Below are 25,856 nucleotides of genomic sequence, written 5' to 3' on the forward strand. Positions count from 1 at the left end.
AGTTATTGGTGTATGTGTATGTTTTTTTTTTACCTTTATTTATTCAGGGAAGGTTCACTGAGAGAAAGCCTCTCTTTTGCAGGAACGCCCTGATCACATTCACATGGTTACGCATTGTTAGGACCTTTAAGTTTATGTCTAGGAGAATTTTGGAAGTAACATGAAGCGTTTACCCAAAACTCTAAAGACAAGAAAAACCAGAACACCAATAAGCCAACTGTTGAGACACTTCAAGGCATTGTAACAATTATGGTTTATTTTACAGCAAACTAAAATGATAAGAAATGGTAAGTCAACTAAAAGTAGAAGCTGAGAAACGTCAGGGTCTCCAAGGCCAACAACACAAAGTAGTTCCACCAACTACAACCAGCACCACAGGCAGCTCTGTGGCAAGAGGAAGGGGCAGGGCCTTGGATCTGGGAGCTTATATGCAGTTTGAGGATGACCAGATGAGGAACACATGTGTATGATCATCACTCAGAGGTGTGGCAGAGCTGCAACACATACACAAGCAGCTCTCTTCCAAAAAGAGGCCAGAGTCACATGAGGGAATGTAACACACATTCATACCTGGAAGCTGCCCAGTACAATCACGGTCTGATCTGCTGGCCACTGATCAGCTCCACTGAGCAGTTGGGGTTAGGGGCCTTGCTCAAGGGCCCCTCAGTAGTGGTAATGAGTGAGGGACAAGAGCTGCTCTTTCCCCACCCAGATTTATCCTATCGGTCTGGGAATTGAACCAATGACCTCCTGTTTGCAAACTCACTTCTCTAACCTTCAGGCCACCACTGCCAAAGTTCATAATGGGGAAATACATACAGACTGCTTTGCCTGTCCCGTGCACTTAGGTGTTAACCCAAATAAACATAAGAGGGGGATAGCATAAGGTATGTGGGCTCTGTAATTGGACACAGTATGGCCTTGGGCATGCAGTTTCTACTTCACTTAATTTAATAGAATAGAGATTTTTTAAACAAGTATCAGTGTAATGTTGTGATAACGTATCTAGGCCACTGTATGATGCCAAATATATGCATTGTAGGCCTATTGTATACAATACTAGGAGATACTAATACAACAAAGTTAGAAAGACAGGCAGGAATGAATGTAGGTGTGAGGTAAAAACAAAAACTGTACAGGGCTAGACAAAGCTATATGCAGTTCATAGGCCTTTTAACCAGTGTTTGTGTGCTTGTGGTCCTTTTCACAGGTGTCTATAAGCACGTAGCAGTTCAATCCAAAGAGGGATTTTTTTCCCTCTCCGATTTATTTTTAGAATCCTGAAGAGGAAACACTATCCCTTGGGGAATTGAACAAGAAAAAACATTTCAGAGAAAGCTTATAAAATTGAAAATGAAACAGAATTCATGGTTATTTATTTTTTGTCCCAAGCTCCCATGGATATATTAAGAGAACCAGGTTGCCAAACTATTTATTTAATCTACGCACTCCGTGCAGTAGGTGGCGGTACATGGCTCGTTTACGTTTCGCGATTACCAACAACAATATTAGTGGAACATGTACTTTTTGTATGTAAGAAATATAAATATAGTAGAATACACTGGCAGGAAATGGACGGAACGAATGCAATACATGATACACTTGAAGAACAGGGTATGACAAGGGAAAGACTTGAAGCTTTATTTGTTTTTCTTCAGAGTACTGGTTTAGTGAAAAGAATATAGTTTTTTTTTATGTTTTGTTTGTTTATTTCTTTTGAATTAATTCAAACCTAGACTCTATGACGTTTCTATGAAGTTCATGGTATATACTCCTGTACAGTTGGTGGCGGTATAATACAAAATTAGTAATCTGCCATAACAAGAAGAAGAAGAAGAAGAAGAAGAAGAAGAAGAAGAACAATATTAGTGGTGGTTGTGAAATGTTTGTTTCACTAACGTTAACTATTTTACATGTTTGATACTTAATTGCAGTTTGAAACGAGAATCAGGGAATGTGCATGCACGGCGATGTCTGAAGTCTACTGAATCTGGTGACGTAAACTTTCACAACAGAAGGCTTTCACATTTGAAGGGAAATGGCTGTATGTTTATTAGTTACTATTTCGTTTTCCCTGAGGTAACTTGTTGATCACTTTTGCGGGTTCAGCTCAAAGTTTATAGGCGTGCATGTGGCAATTAACGCTAAATGTTTGATTGTGCCTAATGTAGCTAGCTAAGTCAAGCTGCCTTTATAAAACAGGTAACGTTAACGTTAGCCTGTAAACGATGACTAATTTGCATTAAGAACCGTGCAAACCCAATGAACGTTTTCTGTTTTAGCGTTAATGTGCGTTGGCAATAAACATAACTGCTTTCATTTCTGGGATTGTTTTAGTGGGCGTATGTTTAGCTAACGTTACTAATTTAGCATGCTAGCTAACGTTACATTAACAAGCTGGATGATGTTCCAGCTTTGTTTGCTAGCAACCGGTCAGCTGCAGTCTCGGTCCTAACAAAGGTTACCATGTGGGCTCGTATATTACCAAAATGTTTACCCTTGATATTATTATGGTGGTTTAGCATGGCGTTTTTAGATGTGTGACGTTACTTTTATTGCAAAATTAAATGCTAGGTCGCCTGAGAAATCCTTTTTCTTGCAGTAACGTAGCTAAGTTATCGATTAAATAAGGGACTGTTGTAAATGTCTTGAACCGATAAGACAAATGTTAGTGCGCTTATGGTAGTGAGCTAACGTTAGCTAGTTTGGTATGCAGGCGTTGGTTTCCAAAACATGTATTTAACCCGTTTCCATGTCGACATGCATTTTACGCATTTTTCTCATAGCTAACCAACATGGGCCAACTCTAAAGCGGAAGTACGTCATACCCCGTAGGGCCCAAATGTTGTAGGTTGGTTCATGAATGAGCATACACATGGGTTGGTTACCCTCCCCTCTCTGTCTCTTCCTCACACAGCTGTCAGTGCTGAAGGCTCCCAGTGAAGAAAGTCAGCCCTGATAATTTCACATCTTGACACTTCAGTAGACCTCTGATCCAATGAACTCTACAGTAGAACTACACAGACTCATACAAAAATGAAAGGTAACCTAACGTAATCTTCATCATTTCACTCTCGGAATATTGTAAGCAATAAAAAATGTGTTTTAGAATCCGCTAAATCTGTGAATGATCTTTCAGGTAGATCTCGGAAACCAAGAAAACAGGAACCTAAAAAGATGCTGATGGAGAAAGTCACTTCAGACACTGTTTCATCTGAAGCAACAGAGGAATCAAATGCTGTGTCAGGCAGTGATGTCGCCATTGTCAGCCAGTCCACTGCCAGTTCCTTACCAAGTACTCCAAAAAGAGACCGGGGACAGGCACAAGAAGACTGCCTGACCTCCACACCAGTCCACAGCTCCTCCGTTGACACCTGGTCCAACATCTCAAGGTGCCCTCCCGGAACCAAACAAGCAGAGCTAGAGTACTCTAACCACGCCAATCAGTTCAAGGTGTTTGATCATATTTTTACTGATATTGTTTCTTCATTTTGAGCCCACAGATTTTTTTTTTCAGCATACACAGTTAATTTCAGTGATGTTCCTAAACTCCTTTCATATATTTTCTGTTGTAGACATCAGAGGTAGATTCACCATGCTGCCAATTAAAATCTCAAAGCATACGCAAAAGGGCTAAAGCTTCCCAGTCGAGACGAGTTAGAAAAAGGGTGCAAAATGAACAAACGCAGACCTGCTGTAGAACCAACAGTCTTCCATCCAAGTGCCAGCGAGGCAGGACGCGGAAGGTGGAGACGGGGTTTTTACAAGAGGACACCACTACTCAGTCGTTTGAACGCTCTAGACCAAGATTTGAACTGGAGACGCCTGATGCAGCAGAGCAAGGTAGCGTCTTCTTCAACTTTCAACTTTATTTTTGTCCCTGGAGGGCGGTTGGTTTTGCAGCAAGGTACAATACATGGAAAAACAACAATGCAATGAAATTCTTCATGTCTGTGTCATGCAAAGTCACTTTAATATGTTTGCAGAATATGTCTTAATGTGCTATACTCTGTGTGGAATATATTAGCTAGGGTAGCTACTGCTGCTTGTAGAGAAGCTCATGTTTTTAAAGACAAAATTACCTGCTCTAATTCTGTGTCATTGCTGCCCCCCCCCACACACACCCCGCACCTCCCCAGAAGACCAATCTTTGCTGTCCTCAGATCTGTCAATAGAGCTGAGTCATCATGAGGAGCAGCTTCCATCTTTGTCCTTCCAGGAAGATGAGGGAAGTGCTGATGAGGACGAGGAGGAGCTACCAAGTTTCTTGATGCAGGTGGACAAAAGTGAGTGAGATTGCAGTGACTGAATGTAAATAACCTCTACAAGGACTAGATATGGTCTGGATTGTGTGTACACTACACTTTTCAAGTGAATTGTTTTTGTCTTTCAGAGCCTCCATCCATTACAGAAGGAGCGTTTGTGTGGTGCAAATTTAGAAATTATCCATTCTGGCCTGCATTGGTGAGTGCAGAACCCTGTGTGGATGATTGATTTCTCATAAGCATAGTTTTTAGATGTAACAATACATAGTTTCTTAGTTAGATTTCCCTACAGGATATACAGAAAATAAGCAATTTCTCACTTTTGAGAAGCTCGAGTGAAGCAGTGATTTTTATTTATTTTTCTCCATTTCTTTTTGGCTTAATGAATGACTTAAACACTTACTTGTTAAGAAAAATTGTTTATCAATGTTCTGTTATTCAACTTAAATTGATTGACTAATCAGTTTAGCACTAATAAACACTATGTTAAGTTAAAGCTACACAGTTAAAACTCTAACACAAAATTCATATGAGAGGTAAATTACATTCACTGAGGAAATTAAATGAAAGACCATTTTGGGTCTGAAATATTGCTGACCCAAAATAAGACCTGTGGTCAAGACTTTACAAAATAGCAAACCATGAAAATGTAATGGTTTAAAATGTTTAAAATCTGTGCCATTTTTCTCTGCAGGTAAAAAGTGTGAACCGTAAGCAGAAAAAAGCCAGTGTTATGTTCATTGATGATCCATTTATTCACAAAAAAGGGTAGGGTAACAAAATACATTTTCTCTCACTGCTTTGTTGTTTGATGCCTCTGCATTTAAAAAAAAAGAAAAGAAAAAAAAAGTAGAATTGCACTATAAGTTGTGAGGATCCCAAGGCCATAGTCTCTGCTGATCACATTTCGTGATCTTGTCCACCACACCTGGCTATCGGGGATCGCCAGCAGATGTCTCTCAAAATGAGTTAACATGAATGAAAGTGGTACAGGCATCCTGTGCAACTAGTTGTGGTAGTATTAGAAAACCTGTGTAGTCTGTGATGTCATTAAACCCAGCTGCGCATATTGAGATATTTAAACAAAACATCATCAGGACTTTGGTATTTAGTTGTATGTTTGTGTTCTTGAAGGTTTACTGTGGCTCTGAAAACCCTGAAGCCTTTTGACTGTGAAGAAGCTAATGATCTAGTGGTAAGAATTGCTAATGAATTATACACTACACTTTCTAAAAATGGTGTAATCCTTACACAGTGGCAGACAATATTTCTCCCATATTGATTCTGTTATAGTATAAAGCCAAAGAAAAGTATGCTTCTGCAATTAAGTGGTCCTTGAAGCTTATAAGAGACTACAGGATACGGATAGGTAAGTATTGCCCATTTAATGCTTTTGCTGACCGAAATGAATAAGGGACAGTGATTTTATTACATGCATTATATATAAACAGTATTGTTCTGACACCACTGAACAATTTCAGCAGTTCTAATCATGTTTTGTCTTTGTAGCCTGTGGCTCATTTTCTGGCTCCTTCATCGAGTACTTTGCTCATGACATGAGTAAGTTTTGTTGTATAACATTCATTAACACATCACCACAGAATATTAAGCCACCGCGGAATGAAAACGAGTACATCTGCAGCCCTACTTAACTACTTTCTTACCTACTCCAGGCTATCCAGTTAGGAGGCAGTACCCGCAGGCAGCATCAGAGAGACTTACCATCGCCAGTGATGCAACGATGGAGTCGCTGTGTGATGATCCTAAGGAGGACGGCTTTAGTAAACAGCAGGAAGAGGTCCGTAAGAGTTCAAAGAGGCTGCTGCCAGACCGGAGTCTTGCCGCCTACAACCGTGCTAATGAGAAGCTCGTACATTTCATCGTGAAGCAGCGCATGGTGGAAAGACGCCTTCTGGTATGATTAAAGAGCCTATTGTATTGTAGTGCTGTGTTGCTGTTGTAGTTCTTGGATTAGCAAACATGTTCTCAATACCAGTGGATGTTTTACTTGGAAGTATACATGTATGAAGAAAATATGTGCAGGTGCACTTCTCTTAGTTCCATGTCATGATTTGATAAGATAAGACAAGACAGTTCTACATGTTGAACCATAACCAATAGTTTGAATTATTCATTGGAATTAATTTCTTCTATGTCCCACAAATGTTTTTCATGTAATGAGAAACACATTCTAATGACTAACCTGAAATTGGGCAAATTATACTTTACTTTAGCAGTGTTGCTGATGGCTGTAAAATTACAAGGCCAGTTACTTTAACCATTGGGCTTTTTCCATTCATTCATTTTGGGTGAATATTTTTAAAAGCAATCATTTTGTTTTATATTTCTAGATATATGTTATTTTTGTTTTATAATTGGCACTGGAGTCTCTGCTGTTGAGTGCAAGAAAAACATTCTCGGTGAGATTTTAATGTTGTGAAACAATAAGATCTCAAAAAACTAAATTCCGTTAATCTTTTTAATAGACGACAACATATGTAGCACTAAAAAAGGCATGCAAGATGAGCACCTGTCCCTGGTTGAATAAACTCACCCTTTCTGTATCCCTCTCCTTACAGGCTGTAATCCATGGGCAGCAGCAGTCCAGATGGCTCCACTCCTTTTTGAGTGCCAGTCGGAAACCGGGGGTGAACATATACCTGGCAGATGACCAGCAGTTGGACCAGGTCTACTTGTACCTGAATGAGCTCTATGAAACGACTGTGGCTGCCACCCCTTGCCTGCCTAAATTGGCATTTATGGAGCATGTCCCCTTTATCCTAGATGTGCTTCTTCCTGAGGTAAGCTAAATCTTTCATCAGCACTTGTGTGTGTGTGTGTGTTTGTGTGTTCAGAAAGCAGGTTTAGTGAAAACTCTGAGTTTGTTAACCCTGAGATGAGGGAAACTCTGGGTTTTCCGTTTCAGAAAGGGAGGTTATTTAAACCTCAGAGAGAAAGGGGTAACTCCAGCCCGTTTCAGAAAGAGAGGTAACTTAACCTCAGAGTCAGTTACTATGGTAACTGAGTCTGTGAACCTAACCTGGTCGGGAGCAGGTTTTCTTTAATAAACCTCGAGTTTCTCTCAGTCTCCTCCCTCTGACACAGCGCTCTTTCATTTCTTCATTCATTCATTCAGTTTGTAGCAGGTGCATTTTAGCGCAGTGTTGTCATCTGCATGAATAAAAAAAAAAAAAATGTTGGTTTATTAACTACGTTAGGCATATTATAAAAAGTTTTTTTCCTCAAACATGGCGTTTCCTTTTGTCGACGATCCCGTTGATGAAGAAGCAGCATTCATTCGCAGAGAGTTAAAGGAATACGCCACCGTTTGTTGAAATAGGGCTTATCACGGTCTACCCTGGCTTTAGATAGGTGGGCCAACGCATTTTTTGTCTCAGTCTAAGTAATTAGGTTGTTTTTTTGTCTTTTGTTGGCTCACTTTTACTCACAACATGCTAACCGGCAACATAGGATTCCATTCACTACGCTAAGCTAATTAGCGGCAGCGCTGCAGGTGTTGCACCGGACTAAAACAATGCATGCACAAAAAATGTGTTGGCCCACCTATCTACAGCTAGGGGAGACCGTGATGAGCCCTATTTCCACAAACGGTGGCGTATCCCTTTAAACATACGTCGGGAGATGATATTGAGGCCCGACTAGATGTATTTTCATTTCCAGATAACTACCTATTTGTGAGGTATCGTTCAGATACGTAGATACGTTATCCATCCTATCACTAACGTCACCCATCGTGGACATGCTCTTACATCATAGAAGATTCTTTGTGTCACGTTACGTTTTTTGCAAATGGCAGTTTTCTTTACAACATTGTTGATGCGGAGCATATTAGTAAAGCCAATGTATGCAGAGCCGTCAGAAAAGTGGGCCTTGCTCTGAAACGTTTTTTAAAAGTTTGTGTAGTGTTCCCTGGACACAAACCAATGAGAGCCATTAAAAAGAAATTAATGATTATAAAATTGTAATTCTGTTAATGACATGGTGCTGCAACCTCAGAATGGGTTAGTAGTAGCTTACTTTTTCGCTCCCAGGATTGCACCTAAATGAAATTATAGGTGTAATACCATTCCAGTTTTTAAATATTCCTGTGATTTAAATATGAAATTAATAGACTATATTAGAGCTTACGCATTGAATCCAGCACCAATTTTCTTCAATGTTCAAACTAGGGCTGAAACAGAGACGGAGACAAACTGGCTCTTTCCCCCCAGCATGGCCACTTAATATGCACGTGAATGACGTCGTCATGCCGGTGATGTCTGCGTTCTTTATTCTTTCTCCTCACTGTGTATTAGCCTTCTGAAAATGTGTCCCCCAGAAGAGTGTAGTTGAATAGCCCTGCTGTAAGCTTTGTACTGTCACATTTACCCTCTGGTTAGTGAACAGCTCTTTTGCATATGCAGTGCGAAGAGCCAGAGGCAAGAAAGGGAAGGGGGTAAAAAATATTATCATTTGGGCCAGTAAAATCTTTTTTTTTTTTTTAAGGTTCTTGGAATTTGGCAATACATTTTTTTTTTTTTTCTTTTTCTCAAAAAGGAAACCTATCTTTTGTATATAAACAAAAGACAGACTCCTTTTTTTTTTTTTTTTTTAGTAAACTGCAATAATATTTTCTATTGCTGTTTACTAAGTATTTCATATCAGATTAATCGATGGAATAATCGTTAGAATACTCTATTACTAAAATAATCTACTTGCAGCCTTAGTTCAAACTTGCTGTATGTTCCAGTTCCAGAGGGATAAAGTATGCCGACAGATTTGTTTGTGGTTGTTGCCATGGTGAATCGTATCATGGCTCCATTCATGCTGCCTTTTTATTGTGGTGGTGCACGCACTTAACTCAGAGTGAACCTACTCTGAGTTGATTGAACCAACTTAAATCGGCTGTTCTGGAACCGAAAACTCAGTTTGCCATCTCAGGGTAAATTTACTCAGAGTTCAGGGTTAGACTCAGTTTGTTAAACCTCCTTCCTGAAACGGGCCCCACAGTATTTTTCAACCTCCGCTGTGTGCGAGTGATGTTTTTAGATTTCGTCTGCTTGTTTTTAGTCTTTCACAGTCAGTCTTTTTGTAGGTGTTATTAAATGCATTTATAAAATAAAAGGTTAAGACAATGGCGGACCTCATTATTTGCACCAGCAAGCGTTGGAAATGGTTTCAAATTTCCTCCTGTGGCATTTGTTTGTGGTCAGATTGCCACTACAGTAAGTTTTTCTAAAATTCAGTTCAGTTTATGTGCTACAGGTGTTGTGAGATTTTTGTCCTCCTGTGCAGGCCATCACCTATGCCATAGCTGGGGTGGACAATGTGCCAGTAAAAAAGGCAGAAGAGAAGTACTTAAAAGGACGATGTATTAGTAACAGGTAAGAGTTTGAGTTAAATCAATAAAGGAACAATGTTTAAACTAAATACTAAATGTTTTTTTTCCAATTTTTCTTTAAATTCAGGGAAAGACAGGAGTTTGAGCGTTGGAGTGACATGAAGATAAAGCATCAGAACACTTCACTTGCATTAGTATCTGATCCCATCAGTTAGAAGACTGGGTATTGTAAAACGGTAAACTTTATTTTTTTGATTTTTTTTTTTTTTTTTTTTTTTTTTACAGGCAATGTGGAAGTATTTGTGTGCCTTACATCAATGATAAATCATATTATTGCAAACTAATTGTAAATGCTGGTTAAAAGCTGTTTAAAAGCTGGTGTTAAAATGTCTACAGTAATAATAACAAATGTAAGTCACCTAAACACCTAACTTGGCCGCTTACCTGTTTGCTGACAGTATATCCACTGCCAAATTGTCTATTTCTCACATATCTATACCTGTATATTAAAAAAACTGAACCGTGCTTGTATCTATTCCTGTATATTAAAGAATTGAACTGTGCTAGTTTTGCTAAAGTATTTTTTTGGTCCAACAGTAAAGGCTTTCATACACACTAAAGGATGGACAAGTGTCAAATCAAAAACAGACCTTTTAACACAAGTCCCCACAACCATATGATCACAACACAATGCCCATGTTGATATATGAACCAAACTACACAATTACTAGGGGCCTCAAGGCAATAATTGTACCTTCTTAGGGACTGTTCGGTATTTATGGAATGGACCACTGGAGGAAAATAGGGGAGGGTCATGTCTATTTATTCTTTGTTGATAGGAGGGTCATCCAATTTTTATTTAGTCTAGGGGGGAGGGTCACCCAACTTTTGTATTTGAGAACAGCAACATTTCAAAGTGGCTTGTTTGATGCATATTTATCCATGTAGCTCCATGTTGCTCTCACAGTCTTGGCCCCCTATCGCTAGCAAGTGGGTCCCTCCCTGTTTAGTCAGCCAGACAATTTGAGCTGTAGTTTGTGGGATTTCCAAAAATGAATAAATCCCGCTGGCACACAAACATAAAACTGCTTTGCTAGCTCCATCGTGTTGTAACTAAGACATCTGCTGAAAAAAAAAAATTGTATTTATTAGCATGATTGCCGTACTGTTTAGTTCAAAAACATCCAAAACCTAGCGAACCACACGCAAGCTTTTATTTTGAAAAGTCGAAGCTTGCGGACAGCGACAGCCGGGAGGCAAAATTACGAATCCCATTATGGCCACGCCAAGTGGAGTCGGACCAAGATGGCGGCCGCGTAAGTGCACTACTGCTGAGCTCCTGCACAAAAGTTTTATTTTGGTGGAAATTTAAAAACACTATCCTTACGTTGTCGGACTGATGTCTGTACTTGTGGAAAACGACCATATGTCATCCCGTGATAGAAAAAGAATGAACAAGAGTAAGAAGAACGTCGTTCCTGAAGTACAGGCAGGTAATGCTCTGATAACCTCGTGCCACGACTATGCTAGCGCAACCTTGGCTAGCAATATCTCGACGGTAGAAGTCTCCATGTCCGAAGATTTCCCTCCTCTTCCTGTGACTCCGTGTGATTCCCCAGCTGCAAAAAAGGCTCTATGTAACAAAACACGACTCAACACCCCAGGATAACGTAGTTATCTATACCCTCTCTCAGCTTATAAAATTGATGGAAACGCACTAAAAATCGAAGGGCTGAAGAAAACTCTAGATGTTGCTTGTAGTGAATTAAAAGAAACTCAACAGAAAGTAAAGAGTGTTGATGGTCGTCTTCTAGAGGAAGAAAAAAAAGTGGCGGCACTTCTGACTCGTGTGTGCGAACTGGAGACCTACTCAAGAAGATGGAACCTGAAACTATATGGAGTGGCCGAAAACTCTGCAGAAAATGTGAAGGGGGAAGTTGTAGAGCTTTGTCGGAGTATTTTGCCAGATGAAAACAATCCCAGCCGCGATCGACGTCGTTCATCGTATCGGAAAACCAACACCTGCCAGCTCTCGGCCGAGAGCAATCATCATCCGATCCTACAGAGATGCGCTATGGAAGGCAGCCAAAAATCACCCAGTCATGCGTGAAAAAAAGCTCCGCTTTGTCGAAGACCTCCCGCAACCTGTCAAGGAGGCCAGATTGAAGATGTGGCCTTTGGTGAGTAAGGCAAGTAGTGAGGGAAAGCCTGCTTACTTTGTTGGAGCACGAGCCTTTGTCGATGGGAAGGAAATCACCTGAAGTACTGGACTACTGACGGTGACTTTAAATCACCTGAATGATGAGCATAAGACCTAACTTTTATATTTTTTTGGCACTCAGCCAAAAGTGAGTATCCAGGCTCTTGGTTTATTTTTACTGCCTTATTATTGAGCCTAGTCCTAAGTTTTGTTTGAAAAACGTTTCTGTTGGATATAATATACCTCCTAAAGAATATACTTTTGACCAACTTTTTGAAAGACTATTATTTGAAATATGCTGGTCTCTTTCTTTTTTGAAACTCAACACTTTTTTTTTCCACCAATAAATTAACCGTTATTACTCTAAGGTGCAGCTTGATGCTTGGCATAGCTTTATTAGGTTATTTGTTCCCTAGTATCTAATAAGCCTTTTCTATTTGGAATATTTCATTGTCTATTGTTTCTTTAAATGCCAGGGGGTTAAGAAATATTACTAAGCGTAAAGCTTTTATTTGTTAAACAGCTGAACACAGATTTATCGTTTTGTCAGGAATCTGATTCAACTTCAAGTGATGTGAACTTTTGGAGAACTCAGTGGGGTAATGAGTTATGGTTTTCTCACTGCTCAGAAAGATCAGCTGGAGTCTTAACGATGAAGCAAAGGTATAATGGTGACATTTTACACACAGATACGGATCTAAAAGGGCACTATATTTGCCAAGTGATTAGTTACAACAAGATTGTTTTGATTGTTTTTAATGTATATGGGTACAACTCTAATCTAGAAAACATTCAACTATTTACTGACATAGATAATAGACTCAAACTTTGGTTAACAAAGTTTCCAAACTCTCATATTTTGCTTGGAGGAGACCTTAATGTTACTTTAAATTCCCAGCTTGATAGATGGCCACCTGTGCGTGATACCGGTAGATATACATACTTTAAGCTTTTCATGGAAAGATATAACTTAACTGACATATGGAGAATTAAATTCCCAGATGTTTTATCCTTCACCTGGAGTAACAAAGACAAAACTAGGCTTTCCCGTATAGACTTTTGGCTAGTGTCAAATAGTATTAAAGAATAAGATGTGACAGTTAACATTCTTCCCTGTCCCTTAAGTGATCATAAAGCCATTTACATTTCTATAAAATTATTTCCCTCAGATGGTTGCAAAGCCAATTATTGGAAGTTAAATAACTCTCTCCTTAAAGTTGAGGTTAAACAGAAAATCCCACAGTTAATAAAACATTTTTTCAACAAAGCTGAGATGGGAAAATCCTTTAATGTTAATTGGGAGTTATTTAAATATGAATCAGCCAAATATTTTAGGAAGCTTGGCAGCAATCTTGCTAAAATGAGGAAATTAGAGGAACAAAAAGTCATCACAGGCATATCGGTCTTATCTCAAATATCACCAGATGCTTTAACAGAGGAGGAAAAAATAGAAAGGTTTAATTTACAAGAGAACCTAGACAAAATATTTAAGAGCAAGGCGGAAGGAGCTTTTATAAGGTCTCGGAAGCAGTGGTTAGAAGAAGGAGAACAGAATTCTTCATATTTCTTCAAACTGGAAAAGTACCATGCAAAAGTTAATACCATTAATGAATTAATCATTGACAACTCTATAACTGATGATCAACAATTAATATCTAATCTTTGCTCTTCATTTTACAAAAAGCTATATACTTCAGAATATTCAGAAAATGATGCTTCTATATTCCTCAACTCTCTACATAACACCCCTCAACTCGACAATTCGGAAAGGGATCTTTGTGATCTCCCTTTAACCCTGGCAGAGATCAGTGAGTGTTTGGAACTTTTAAAAGACAACAAGTCCCCGGGGACAAACGGTTTATCGTCCGAATTTTATAAATTGTTTTCACAGCAGATGGCGCCCTTCTTATTGCAGGTATTTAATGAAAGCTTATCGACCAATACCTTACCTTGGAGTATGACTCAAGGTTTGATCACTTTAATCCCTAAACCACGCAAGGATTTACTTTATATTGATAACTGGCGTCCAATTTGTCTTTTAAATAATGATTATAAAATTTTGGCCTTGACCTTTGCCAGAAGAATAAAAAAAGTGTTAAACTCTATAATTGATGAAACACAATCAGGTTTTATGCCCAATAGGCATATCTCCAACAACATTAGACTAGTCTTAGATCTAGTTGACTATTCATATTTAATTTCAGATGACAGTTTTGTGTTTTTCTTAGACTTTTTCAAGGCTTTTGATACTGTCGAGCATCATTTTCTCTATCATTCACTTAAGAAGTTTGGCTTTGGGGATTTCTTTTGTAATGCGATCCAAACTCTCTACAATAATGCAATTGCTCCCTTAAACTTAAAAATGGGTCCTCGCCCAGATTTGAAATCAAACGTGGAATTCGGCAGGGATGCCCTATATCTCCTTACCTTTTTTTGCTTGCAGCCCAACTTTTATGTGAACACGTTAAATGTAGTCATTTACAGGGTATTTCCATCGCTGATAAGACAATTGTTTTAAGTCAACTGGCAGATGACACAACGCTGTTTTTAAAAGACAGCTCCCAGGTTCCTCTAGCAATTTCTATAATAGAAGTGTTTAGTAAAGCTTCTGGTCTCCGTTTAAATCTTAAAAAATGTGAATTACTAGCACTTAAGGATTGTGATGTTGATGTGATCTCTAATATTCCTGTGAAAAATAGTATTAATTATTTAGGGCTTATCATTGATAAAAATGAACTCCAAAGATGCAAGAATAATTTCACTCCTATTGTTGAAAAAACAAAGAAATTCAACCTTTGGCTTTTACGTGACTTATCATTAAAAGGCAGGATTCTACTCTCGAAGGCTGAAGGAATATTAAGATTAACATACGCTGCTCTATCTTTATATGTAGATCAACAAATGTGTAAAACTATATACAAAGTTCTATATGATTTTGTGTGGAAAAACCGCACTCACTATCTGAGAAAGTCTGTTTTAATGAATGAGTACAATAAAGGTGGTCTCAATTTCCTGGACTTTAATACTTTAAATAACACATTCAAAATTAATTGGATTAAGCGTTACTTAAAGTGTTCAACTTCCTTGTGGAATTTTATTCCCCATTTTGTCTTTTCCTCAGTTGGTGGAATCCAGTTTTTATTGGTATGTACCTATAATATTGACAAAATTCCTCTGAAACTTTCTTCATTTCATAAACAAATGCTGCTGGCTTGGTCTTTGATTTACAAGCATAATTTCTCTCCTCATAGGTTTTATATTTGGAACAACAGATATATTTTGTATAAAAATAAATCCATTTTCTTTCAGCAATGGGTTGACAACAACATATTGCTTCTAAGCCAATTACTCAACCAGCGTGGTCAGCTTTATAATTATGTTGAGTTTATTCATCACTACGGCATCCCTGTCTCTCCCAAGGAGTTCGCTATTGTTTTTGATGCAATACCTTCAGCTGTCGTTGCACTCCATAACGGTTTTAATGGAGTTGGTGATCACCCTATACTGTTAAATGTGAAAGAAACGACTGTTGGAAATATCTGTTTTTCACTACAAGCTAAAAGTAAGAATAAGGCGACGCGTCAACTCTTTCAACAAGACGTTAAGAGTACGCCTGCTGCTTTATCGTACTGGTCTTCATATGTTGAGGATATTTGTTGGGAAAAGGTTTGGCTATTGCCACACAAGTTCTTCTTAATCAACAAAATTAAAGAGATCTCTTTCAAAATGCTCCACAGATTTTACCCAACTAACCATTATCTGCAGAAAATGAAAAAGGACATTGATATCAGCTGTTCTTTTTGTGGAGAACTAAATGAAACCCTTGTACATTTATTTTGGTCTTGCCAATATACCAAGAGACTTTGGAGCAGATTATCACATTTCATTGCTGTTCACATTTACCCTCAATTCACATTACTTTGGGAAAATGATTGTTTGGATTCATTCAATATGATAGAAAGCTTTACTGTGAGTATTATGTGATAAATTTGATAATTATTTTAACCAAATTTTATTTACATAAATCAAAGTTTTTGAAAAAGAAGCCAAGCTTTTTTGAGCTGGATGCCAATATTAAACAATACATTTTTTCCATTTCTACCTGTACAAACAAAAAAGCTGTCAGATTATATGATCTTTGTAAGCTTTACAAAATATTTGTATGAATTTTTTCTTTTTTTTGCTTTGCTTTGTTTTGGTTTTGTTTTCCTTAATAACCCCCTGGCTCGTTTAGAACATAGACTGTTAAGATGTACAGAAGACGTTCCTTCCTACTGTATGTCCACATTCTTCAATAAAGTTTATAAAAAAAAAATTAAAAAAACTATGGCCACGCCCTACGAAGCAGCTCGATTGGTTGCGGTTAGGCATTTCACCTCGAGTGGTTAAGGTTAGGGTCAGGGGATAGGTAGGACCTGTACATGTAAGCATGGACGCCTGGCCAATAGTAGTGTGTGAACGCTATTGAAAGGCGGGTCTTGGCGTGGCCATAGTGGGATTCGTAATTATTTTAGCATAATTAGCATAAGAAAACGCCCCAAAAATTCCCATATAAGGACATGACACTTCCAGTGCACCTCCTGGGAGACAGGTTTTCGGAGATTGTCGGAGCCGCGGTGGAGGAAGTACTGAATCTCAGTACTTAAATAAAAGTACAAATATCCAGAGACATATTTACTTTAGTAAAAGTAGAAGATGTCCACTACCACAAACAAAGCCTGGCTTTTAAAAAAAAGTTGTTAGAATCAGAATGCGGTTGGTTTTATTCATGGATGTATTTTATTTTCTTTAACCGTGTAAGTAAGCAAATAAAGTGTGTGAAGCAGCGCAAATGGGGATTTGAAGAGGTCCAGCCAAATAAATAAGATATGAACGCGTCTTACGCAGCCTGGCGGATAGTAAACGACGCTGTGGTGAGAAATAGATGGCAACTGTGATTTAAAAACGGGAATAATAAAAACAAACGTTTTCATTTTCACTTTTACCGGAGGTTGTATTACCGAGGGTCAGCGGCGCTGCGCCCGGGCTCTGGAGCACCGGAGCCGGCTTGGATCAGCGGTGCCCGATATATACAGTATCTACGGCAACCAAACTTTACTGGTGAGACAAACGTGTGACGGTCAGGAAGACGTTTTGGCAAGGGGGAAACTGATCAGAAAATGTAACGGAACATTGTAGAAATGTAGTGGAGTAGAAAGTATAGATAATTGCTGCAAAATGTAACAAAGTAAAAGTCAAAAGTCGGCTATGCACTATTGAGTCTACTTAAGTAAAGTACAGATACGTGAAAAATGTACTTGAGTACAGTTACGAAGAATTTGTACTTTGTTATATTCTACCACTGCATTTTGGCCCAATAAATAGCGATCAATCACCAAATAACGCAGGATTTAATCAGTTTAATTGCTGATTTAAATTGCACTGTTAGTGTTTTTTGCATAATATGTTGTTTTTTTTTCAACAAATGATCAGAAATACATTACAGTACAATATTATCATTGAAAATGACTGTAGAATTGAATAAAATGCAGTAACCAATCATTTGGAGCAAATTGTAATCACTCAAATGTGCGTAAGAGTGCTTTTCAGTGTTCGTAGATTTTGTTCTTAGCTAAGAACAAATCCAAGTTAAGAAAACATTAGTGAATGCCAGAATCTTCGTAAAAAGTTCGTAAGAAGGGTTTAAGAACACATTTCTTTGTAAGAACGGTTGGTGAATGAGGCCCAATGTTAGTGAGTAAATCTACTGAAATGGCCACCACACCATAACAGAGGAGTGTGGTGCGTAAGATCAGAATGCAGAGGTTTAGTTACATATACAATTGTTGAAATAAAACTATGGACATTTGTACATCTTTGCCAATTGCAAACCTGTATAGACGGCTCCAATGTAGTCTTCAGGAGGGTCATCCAGAATGTATAATTGGTGAAGGAAGGGTCAAGTCTGTTTTGATTTAAGGTCCCATTACTCCTCCAGTGGCCCCTGAAATAAATAATGAACAGTTCCTTATGAAGGTGTCTTATGGTGTTTAACCCTCTTGACACCCATCTAGAACCATTCTTTGTGGGTGGGACAGGGGATCTTTAGTGGGAGATGTCAAGTCAACAGTATATATGCCAGAGTGTATAAGGGCTTAGAACACTTTGATTGAAGTATACGGTATAATGCCCATCCTCGTGCTCTATTGTCTCATAAGTTGCAGCAATTTGGGGTTTAATACCTTTCTGTTACAAAGATTTGATGCAACATTTAACCAATTTTTACCACTATAGAAATATATTTTTCTCAAAATACCACATTAAAACAGATCTTGAGGAACACCATAGAAAAATTCATGCTGTGATTTGGTATTAAAAACTTTTGACATCTGGAGAAATGTATTTTTTGGCAATTGGAAACTGCTGAGAAACCCCCCTTATTGCCAATATACCTAAAAGCCATATATCCTCTGAATTCCCCAACTCTCTAGTTTGTGGTTGTAAAGTTTCATGAGACTGATTATCCTAAAGGTCACAACAGGTCATTTCATACAGTGAGGTCAAGTTTCAGAAACTGGTCTCATTAGAATGAAATGGCTACTATGGGGACTTACATCATCACACATGAAAACAACTCATTGAATCCCCCAGAGCAGGGGTGGCCAACCAGTTCAGCATAAAGAGACAAAAAAAAATACGCACCATAGCAAAAAGCCACACAACACATGCACGTCCACATTATAACAGCAACAGTGACTTCCAGATCTAATGAAAGTCATAATACATAGCAGTTTTCATAGGTTTTTTTTTCTTACTTAGATTGACTCAGTGGGAAACCTGACAGTCTTTGTTATCCACAATCCTTTTTAGGTCTGGTTGTACTCGGTTGTGTCCACTCTTTCAGAAATCTGGGGCAGCTTTTATTCCTCAGGTTGCAGAATCGGTCCATAAAAAAAACTCTGCTGCATTATTTTTTATTTTAAAATAATTGGCAAATGTATTGGCAAATGTATCATTCAAATGCTTTTTTTTTTTAACTTATCTGAAATGTTTCAAAAAGTAAAAAAAAAAAAAAAAAAATCCACCAATAACACCCTAGCCCTCAGCCACACAGTAAGAGCCTCAAAGGAGCAGGCAAAGAGCCGCATACGGCTCAAGAGCCACAGGTTCGCCACCCATGCCCCAGAGTCTCAGCTTTCCAATCATACACAATTTATGCAATTTCATGACTGTTTAGGGAACCCAATATGCAGAAATATTAAAATACACCATTTTAGAATAGGTGAAAATAACATTAATACTGCATGTAAAAAACTTTTGCCCCAAACTGCATGGGATTGCATAAAGTGGGCATGTCTATAAAGGATAGTCGTGGGCACCCTTAGAACCAATTTTCATTAAGATATCTTGAGGTGAGGGCTCAAGGGACCCCTTTGAAAATAGCCATGCCAGTTTCTCCCTCACCAAAATTCAGCCAAACTTTGGCGTGTTAGCACAAGCTAGCATGTCATGGTTGGTACCAATGGATACCTTGGCTTAGGCCTTCTACTTTCATATCATACCAGTATCTACACTCCAGCTATAGAACACCGACGCTCCCGCAGGTCTCAGAGGGTTAAAAAGGAATTTGCTGTTTTTCGTTGAACATCTTACACTGTCATCATATATTGTAGTCCATTTTGGACATAGCCACTTGAAACATTACCTCTGCAGAGGTCCTCTAATCACCACAAGAAGAAGCATTGTTCTAAAAGAGGGGGAACTAGAAAAGAAATCACATGCTGATAAGCACTGTAACATCAGCACATCTGGCTATGGTTTTCAATCTTGTATCTAGATATTATTGACCTTTACACATTTGGTATTTTTAAGGCTCTATCTTTCATTCCATTACTTGAAGTAGATCCTATTTCTGATGAAACTGTTTTGGTCAACATTAATCTTGAAACATTTTAAAAGGTTTTTTTTTTTTTTTTTTTATCTTTGATGTCAAAACATCCTTTGCACCTTTTTACACAACATCAGTGTCAACAGTGAGATGAAGTGTCTGCCACAGTCTTTTCAGCTTGCTGCTGTTTGCGGTAAAAGAATATCTGCTGCCATCATTGCTGCCATACACTGGGCAGCATCCTATCGCTGGCTGTGAGACTGCTTAACACAACACCATGACAAATGATAAGGAAATATAACTCCTCTAATCTACTTCTGCAAGTATGCTCCACAGGCTGCCCTACAATGTTCTGTATACTTTATTATTATTGCACCATTGTGGTCATAATTCAACATTGAGTTCAAGGGAGAAGTTGCTAATGTTGCAAAACTTCCCTTTTCTTACATATTCTCAGTATTGTTTCTCATACAGTGCAAAGTGAAGTGCCATCAGTCTTTCTTCACTACTGACATACAGAATGTTGGATACTGTCGACACACAGTCTACCTGGACAGCTGCTAGGCAGCTACATTGTTGCTGTTTGGATGTTTATATATAATCTTTATTACCTTTATATATATTTATAGTTTCTTTTAAGCACTGCTTGGAGGGTCATTCCCAATTTTGTTGTATTCATTGTAATATAATGATGATAAAGGCTTTAGGCTTCTCATCTCATCTATATTTATGGAGATTTTAAACATGTTTTTTAACGTTTATTCTTCTAAAACCTGACCTTGACTCTAGAACTTGGGGAAAAACATGATTTTTAAGTACAAACCCCAATTCCAATAAAGTTGGGACGTTGTGTAAAACGTAAATAAAAACAGAATACAATGATTTGCAAATCCTTTTCAACCTATATTCAATTGAATACACTACAAAGATAATATATTTAATGTTCAAATTGCCCGAGCTCATCTGAAATGGACTGACGCAAAGTGGAAAAGTGTGCTGTGGTCTGACGAGTCCACATTTCAAATAGTTTTTGGAAATCATGGACATCATGTCCTCCAGGCCAAAGAGGAAAAGGACCATCCAGATTGTCATCAGCGGAAAGTTCAAAAGCCAGCATCTGTGATGGTATGGGAGTGTGTTAGTGCCCATGGCATGGGTAACTTGCACATCTGTGAAGGCACCATTAATGCTGAAAGGTAAATACAAGTTTTGGAGCAACATATGCTGCCATCAATGTATTTTTTCATGGACATCCCTGCTTATTTCAGCAAGACGATGCCAAGCCACATTCTGCATGTGTTACAATAGCGTGGCTTCGTAGTAAAATTGTGCGGGTACTAGACTGGCCTGCCTGTAGTCCAGAACTGTCTCCCATTGAAAATATGTGGTGCATTATGAAGCGCAAAATACAACAATTGAGACCCCGGACTGTTGAGCAATTGAAGTTGTACAGGAAGCAAGAATGGGAAATAATTCCACCTGACAATGCTTATTGAGTGTTGTTAAAAGGAAAGGTGATGGAACACAGTGGTAAACATGCCCCTGTCCCATCTTTTTTGGAACGCGTTGCAGGCATCAAATGGAAATGAGTGAACATTTGCAAAAAAAATAAAGTTGATCAGTTTGAACATTAAATATGTTGTCATTGTAGTGTATTTAATTGAATATAAGTTGAAAATGATTGTAATAATTGTATTCTGTTTTTATTTATTTATTTATTCATAATTAAAATTGAAAGTCCAAAGAGAAATTGAAAGTCCAAAGGGAAAACAAAGCGAGATCAAATTAAAAATATTATTATTATTTTTAAAATTTTCCATTTGGCTTTGACTTTTGAATTTAATATTTGGCTTTTGAATTTCAATTTATCATTGGCTTTTAATATTCATTTAATATTTGGCTTTTGAATTTCAATTTAACATTGGATTTTAATTTTCATTTGGCTTTTGAATTTCAATTTAACATTGGATTTTAATTTTCATTTAATATTTGGCTTTTGAATTTCCATTTAACATTGTCTTCTCCGTGAACCATCACCTTATCGTGGTGGAGAGGTTTGTGTGTCTCTGTGAACCTGAGGGCTGTGTTGTCTGGAGCTTTGTGCTCCTGGTAGGGTCTCCCAAGGCAAAGTGGTCTCAGGTGAGGGGCCAGACAAAGAATGGTTCAAAAACCCCAATGAAGAAGCAAGGTAGAGATGGAGTGACCCTGCCCGAGGAAGCCCGGGGCCCCGTCTGGAGCCAGGCCCAGGCGGCGGGCTCGTCGGCCGAGCGCCTGGTGGCGGGTTTGCCACGGAGCCCGGCCGGGCACAGCCCGAACAAGCTACGTGGCTCCCATCTCTCCAGCCCATGGGCCCACCACCTGTGGGAGGAACCGTTGGGGTCGGGTGCGATGCCACATGGGTGGCAGTGAAGGTCAGGGGCCTCGACGGACCAGACCCGGGCGGCAGGCGCTGGCTCTGGGGGCGTGGAACGTCACCTCTCTGTGGGGGAAGGAGCCGGAACTGGTGCGGGAGGTGGGCGCTACCGGTTAGATCTGGTGGGGCTTACCTCTCACGCACAGTCTCGGTTCTGGAACCATACTCCTGGATAGGGGTTGGACTCTTTTCTTCTCCGGAGTTGCCCAGGGTGTGAGGCGCCGGGCGGGTGTGGGGATACTCACAAGCCCCGGCTGGCGCCCGCTGTGTTGGAGTTTACCCGGTGGACGAGAGGGTCGCCTCCCTCGCCTGCGGGTTGTGGGGGGAAAACTCTGACTGTTGTTTGTGCATATGCACCAAACAGGAGTTCGGAGTATTCGGCCTTCTTGGAGACCTTGACTGGAGTCCTGCATGGGGCTCCAGTGGGGACTCCATTGTTCTGCTGGGGGACTTCAACGCACACGTGGGCAATGATGGAGACACCTGGAGGCGTGATTGGGAGGAACGGCCTCCCTGATCTAAACCAGAGTGGTTGTTTGTTGTTGGACTTCTGTGCTAGTCATGGATTGTCTATAACGAACACCATGTTCGAACATAGGGATGCTCATAAGTGTACCTGGTACCAGAGCACCCTAGGCCGAAGGTCAATGATCGATTTCATAATCGTTTCATCTGATCTGAGGCCGTATGTTTTGGACACTTTCGGGTGAAGAGAGGGGCAGAGCTGTCAACCGATCACCATCTGGTGGTGAGTTGGGTCAGGGGGGGGGGGGAAGACTCTGGACAGACCTGGTAAGCCCAAACGTGTAGTGCGGGTAAATTGGGAACGTCTGGAGGAGGCCCCTGTCCGACAGACTTTCAACTCACACCTCCGGCGGAGCTTTTCGTGCATCCCTGTGGAGGCTGGGGGCATTGAACCCGAGTGGACAATGTTCAAAGTTTCCATTGCTGAAGCTGCGGCGAGGAGCTGTGGTCTTAGGATCTTAGGTGCCTCAAGGGGCGGTAACCCACGAACACCGTGGTGGACACCAGTGGTCAGGGAAGCCGTCCGACTGAAGAAGGAGTCCTTCCGGGATATGTTATCTCGGAGGACTCCGGAGGCAGTTGCAGGGTACCGAAGGGCCCGAAGGGCTGCAGCCTCTGCCGTGAAAGAGGCAAAGCAGCGGGTGTGGGAGAAGTTTGGAGAAGACATGGAGAAGGACTTTCGGTCGGCACCAAAGTGTTTCTGGAAAACTGTTCGCCACCTCAGGAGGGGGCGGGGAACCATCCAAGCTGTGTACAGTAAGGATGGGACACTGTTGACCTCCACTGAGGAGGTAATAGGGCGGTGGAGGGAGCACTTTGAGGAACTCCTGAATCCGACTAATCGCCCTCTATGTTAGAGGCAGAGCTGGAGGATAACGGGGATTGTCGTCGATTTCCCAGGCGGAAGTCACTGATGTAGTCAAACAACTACACAGTGGCAAAGCCCGGGATTGATGAGATCCGTCCAGAAATGCTCAAGGCTCTGGGTGTGGAGGGGTTGTCCTGGTTGACACGCCTCTTCAACATTGCGTGGAAGTCTGGGACGGTGCCAAAGGAGTGGCAGACTGGGGTGGTGGTTCCTCTTTTTAAAAGGGGGACCAGAGGGTGTGTGCCAATTATAGGGGTATCACACTTCTCAGCCTCCCTGGTAAAGTCTACTCCAAGGTGCTGGAAAGGAGGGTTCGGCCGATAGTCGAACCTCGGGTTGAGGAGGAACAATGCGGATTCCGTCCTGGTCGTGGAACAACGGACCAGCTCTTCACTCTCGCAAGGATCCTGGAGGGAGCCTGGGAGTATGCCCAACCGTCTACATGTGTTTTGTGGATTTGGAGAAGGCGTATGACCGGGTCCCCGGGAGATACTGTGGGAGGTGCTGGGGGAGTATGGGGTGAGGGGTCTCTACTCAGGGCCATCCAATCTCTGTATGACCAAAGTGAGAGCTGTGTCCGGGTTCTCGGTAGTAAGTCGGACTCGTTTCAGGTGAGGGTTGGCCTCCGCCAGGGCTGCGCTTTGTCACCAATCCTGTTTGTAATATTTATGGACAGGATATCGAGGCGTAGTCGGGGTGGGGAGGGGTTGCAGTTTGGTGGGCTGGGGATCTCATCGCTGCTCTTTGCAGATGATGTGGTCCTGATGGCATCATCGGCCTGCGACCTTCAGCACTCACTGGATCGGTTCGCAACCCGAGTGTGAAGCGGTTGGGATGAGGATCAGCACCTCTAAATCGGAGGCCATGGTTCTCAGCAGGAAACCGATGGAATGCCTTCTCCAGGTAGGGAATGAGTCCTTACCCCAAGTGAAGGAGTTCAAGTACCTTGGGGTTTTGTTCGCGAGTGAGGGGACAATGGAGCGGGAGATTGGTCGGAGAATCGGGCGCAGCGGGTGCGGTATTGCATTCAATCTATCGCACCGTTGTGAAAAAAAGAGAGCTGAGCCAGAAGGCAAAGCTCTCGATCTACCGGTCAGTTTTCGTTCCTACCCTCACCTATGGTCATGAAGGCTGGGTCATGACCGAAAGAACGAGATCCAGGGTACAAGCGGCGAAATGGGTTTCCTCAGGAGGGTGGCTGGCGTCTCCCTTAGAGATAGGGTGAGAAGCTCAGTCATCCGTGAGGAGCTCGGAGAGCCGCTGCTCCTTTGCGTCGAAGGAGCCAGTTGAGGTGGTTCGGGCATCTGGTAAGGATGCCCCCTGGCGCCCCCTAGGGAGGTGTTCCAGGCACGTCCAGCTGGGAGGAGGCCTCGGGAAGACCCAGGACTAGGTGGAGGGATTATATCTCCAACCTGGCCTGGGAACGCCGATCCCCAGTCGGAGCTGGTTAATGTTGCTCGGGAAAGGGAAGTTTGGGGTCCCCTGCTGGAGCTGCTCCCCCCGCGACCCGACACCGGATAAGCGGACGAAGATGGATGGATGGATGGACATTGTCTTTTCATTTGGACTTGACACATGTCAATGTAAATGAGGAGGCGTGGCCCAAAGGCTGGTGGGAGGGTCTGAAACAAAAGGGGTGCAGAGGCACCTTATGAGCAGCAGGGGGAGCTTACTGCTGAGGAGCACACTGTAAAGCATCTGTCTGCAGCTTCACCACCAGGCTGGGTCTTGTTTCACATGATAGTAAATGATGATGTAGGCTAAACACAAACGACATTTCATGCAACAACCGTGAAGTTTTCATGTATTTACTATAACTGGGCCCGTGTTAGTGAGGACTAGATTAGTACTGGATTTAAAGATGATTCTGGTTCCCAACTTCGCCCCAGGTGTGTCTGTTTAAAACACGACTCAGACAACTTCTCTCTTTTGATGTTATATTTAATTAAGCAACAGTAGAAACATGGGTGTGGGTAGCTCTGCTTACGTGTGTTTGTGTGTGGTCAGATTTCGAGGACGCACACACACACAATCTCAACCGGATAGTCATCGTCCGAACTGCGAACTCTCCTTTTTCTTTCTCTCACTTTTTTCTCCGGGTGGTGTGCGCGGACACCACCCGCGCACACCAATTTTTTCAATTTCTCTTTGGACTTTCAATTTGAATTATGAATAACTATTTCCTCCATAACAGGTAGCCCCCAAGGACCACATGAGTAGCCCTCAGGCCTGTTCTAAAAATGAAAAATGAAAATTGAATATTGATATTATCGGTTACCCACCTTGTTAAGTCATTGTTGATAATTATTGTAAGAAATCATAAACATGACCAGTGTCTTCACATAAATGAGTATCATTAATCATTAATAATCATAAA

The 25,856-nt window shown here is 40.7% G+C and overlaps 1 protein-coding gene across 7 annotated transcripts; it reads left to right on the forward strand.

The window, feature by feature from the left end:
- Nucleotides 1-1,793: 1,793 nt before the first annotated feature.
- On the forward strand, nt 1,794-10,169 carry si:dkey-127k13.1 (PWWP domain-containing DNA repair factor 3B). 7 transcript variants are annotated; one of them, XM_028587090.1, is made up of 14 exons: nt 1,794-1,993; nt 2,918-3,043; nt 3,140-3,453; nt 3,576-3,843; nt 4,143-4,286; nt 4,394-4,464; nt 4,960-5,033; nt 5,400-5,460; nt 5,559-5,634; nt 5,775-5,825; nt 5,939-6,180; nt 6,845-7,066; nt 9,561-9,649; nt 9,734-10,169. In XM_028587090.1, the coding sequence occupies exons 2-14, from the start codon at nt 3,037-3,039 to the stop codon at nt 9,819-9,821; spliced, it is 1,707 nt and encodes a 568-aa protein (XP_028442891.1). In that variant the 5' UTR covers nt 1,794-1,993; nt 2,918-3,036; the 3' UTR covers nt 9,822-10,169. The 7 variants fall into 7 exon arrangements, with proteins under 7 accessions (XP_028442891.1, XP_028442843.1, XP_028442834.1 ...); XM_028587042.1 differs by having other exon boundaries at nt 1,796-2,044; nt 4,140-4,286; XM_028587033.1 differs by having other exon boundaries at nt 1,796-1,993; nt 4,140-4,286.
- The last annotated feature ends 15,687 nt before the right edge of the window (nt 10,170-25,856 follow it).

The sequence above is a fragment of the Perca flavescens genome, chromosome 1, assembly GCF_004354835.1.
Source record: "Perca flavescens isolate YP-PL-M2 chromosome 1, PFLA_1.0, whole genome shotgun sequence".
In the NCBI taxonomy this organism is placed as follows: domain Eukaryota; kingdom Metazoa; phylum Chordata; class Actinopteri; order Perciformes; family Percidae; genus Perca; species Perca flavescens.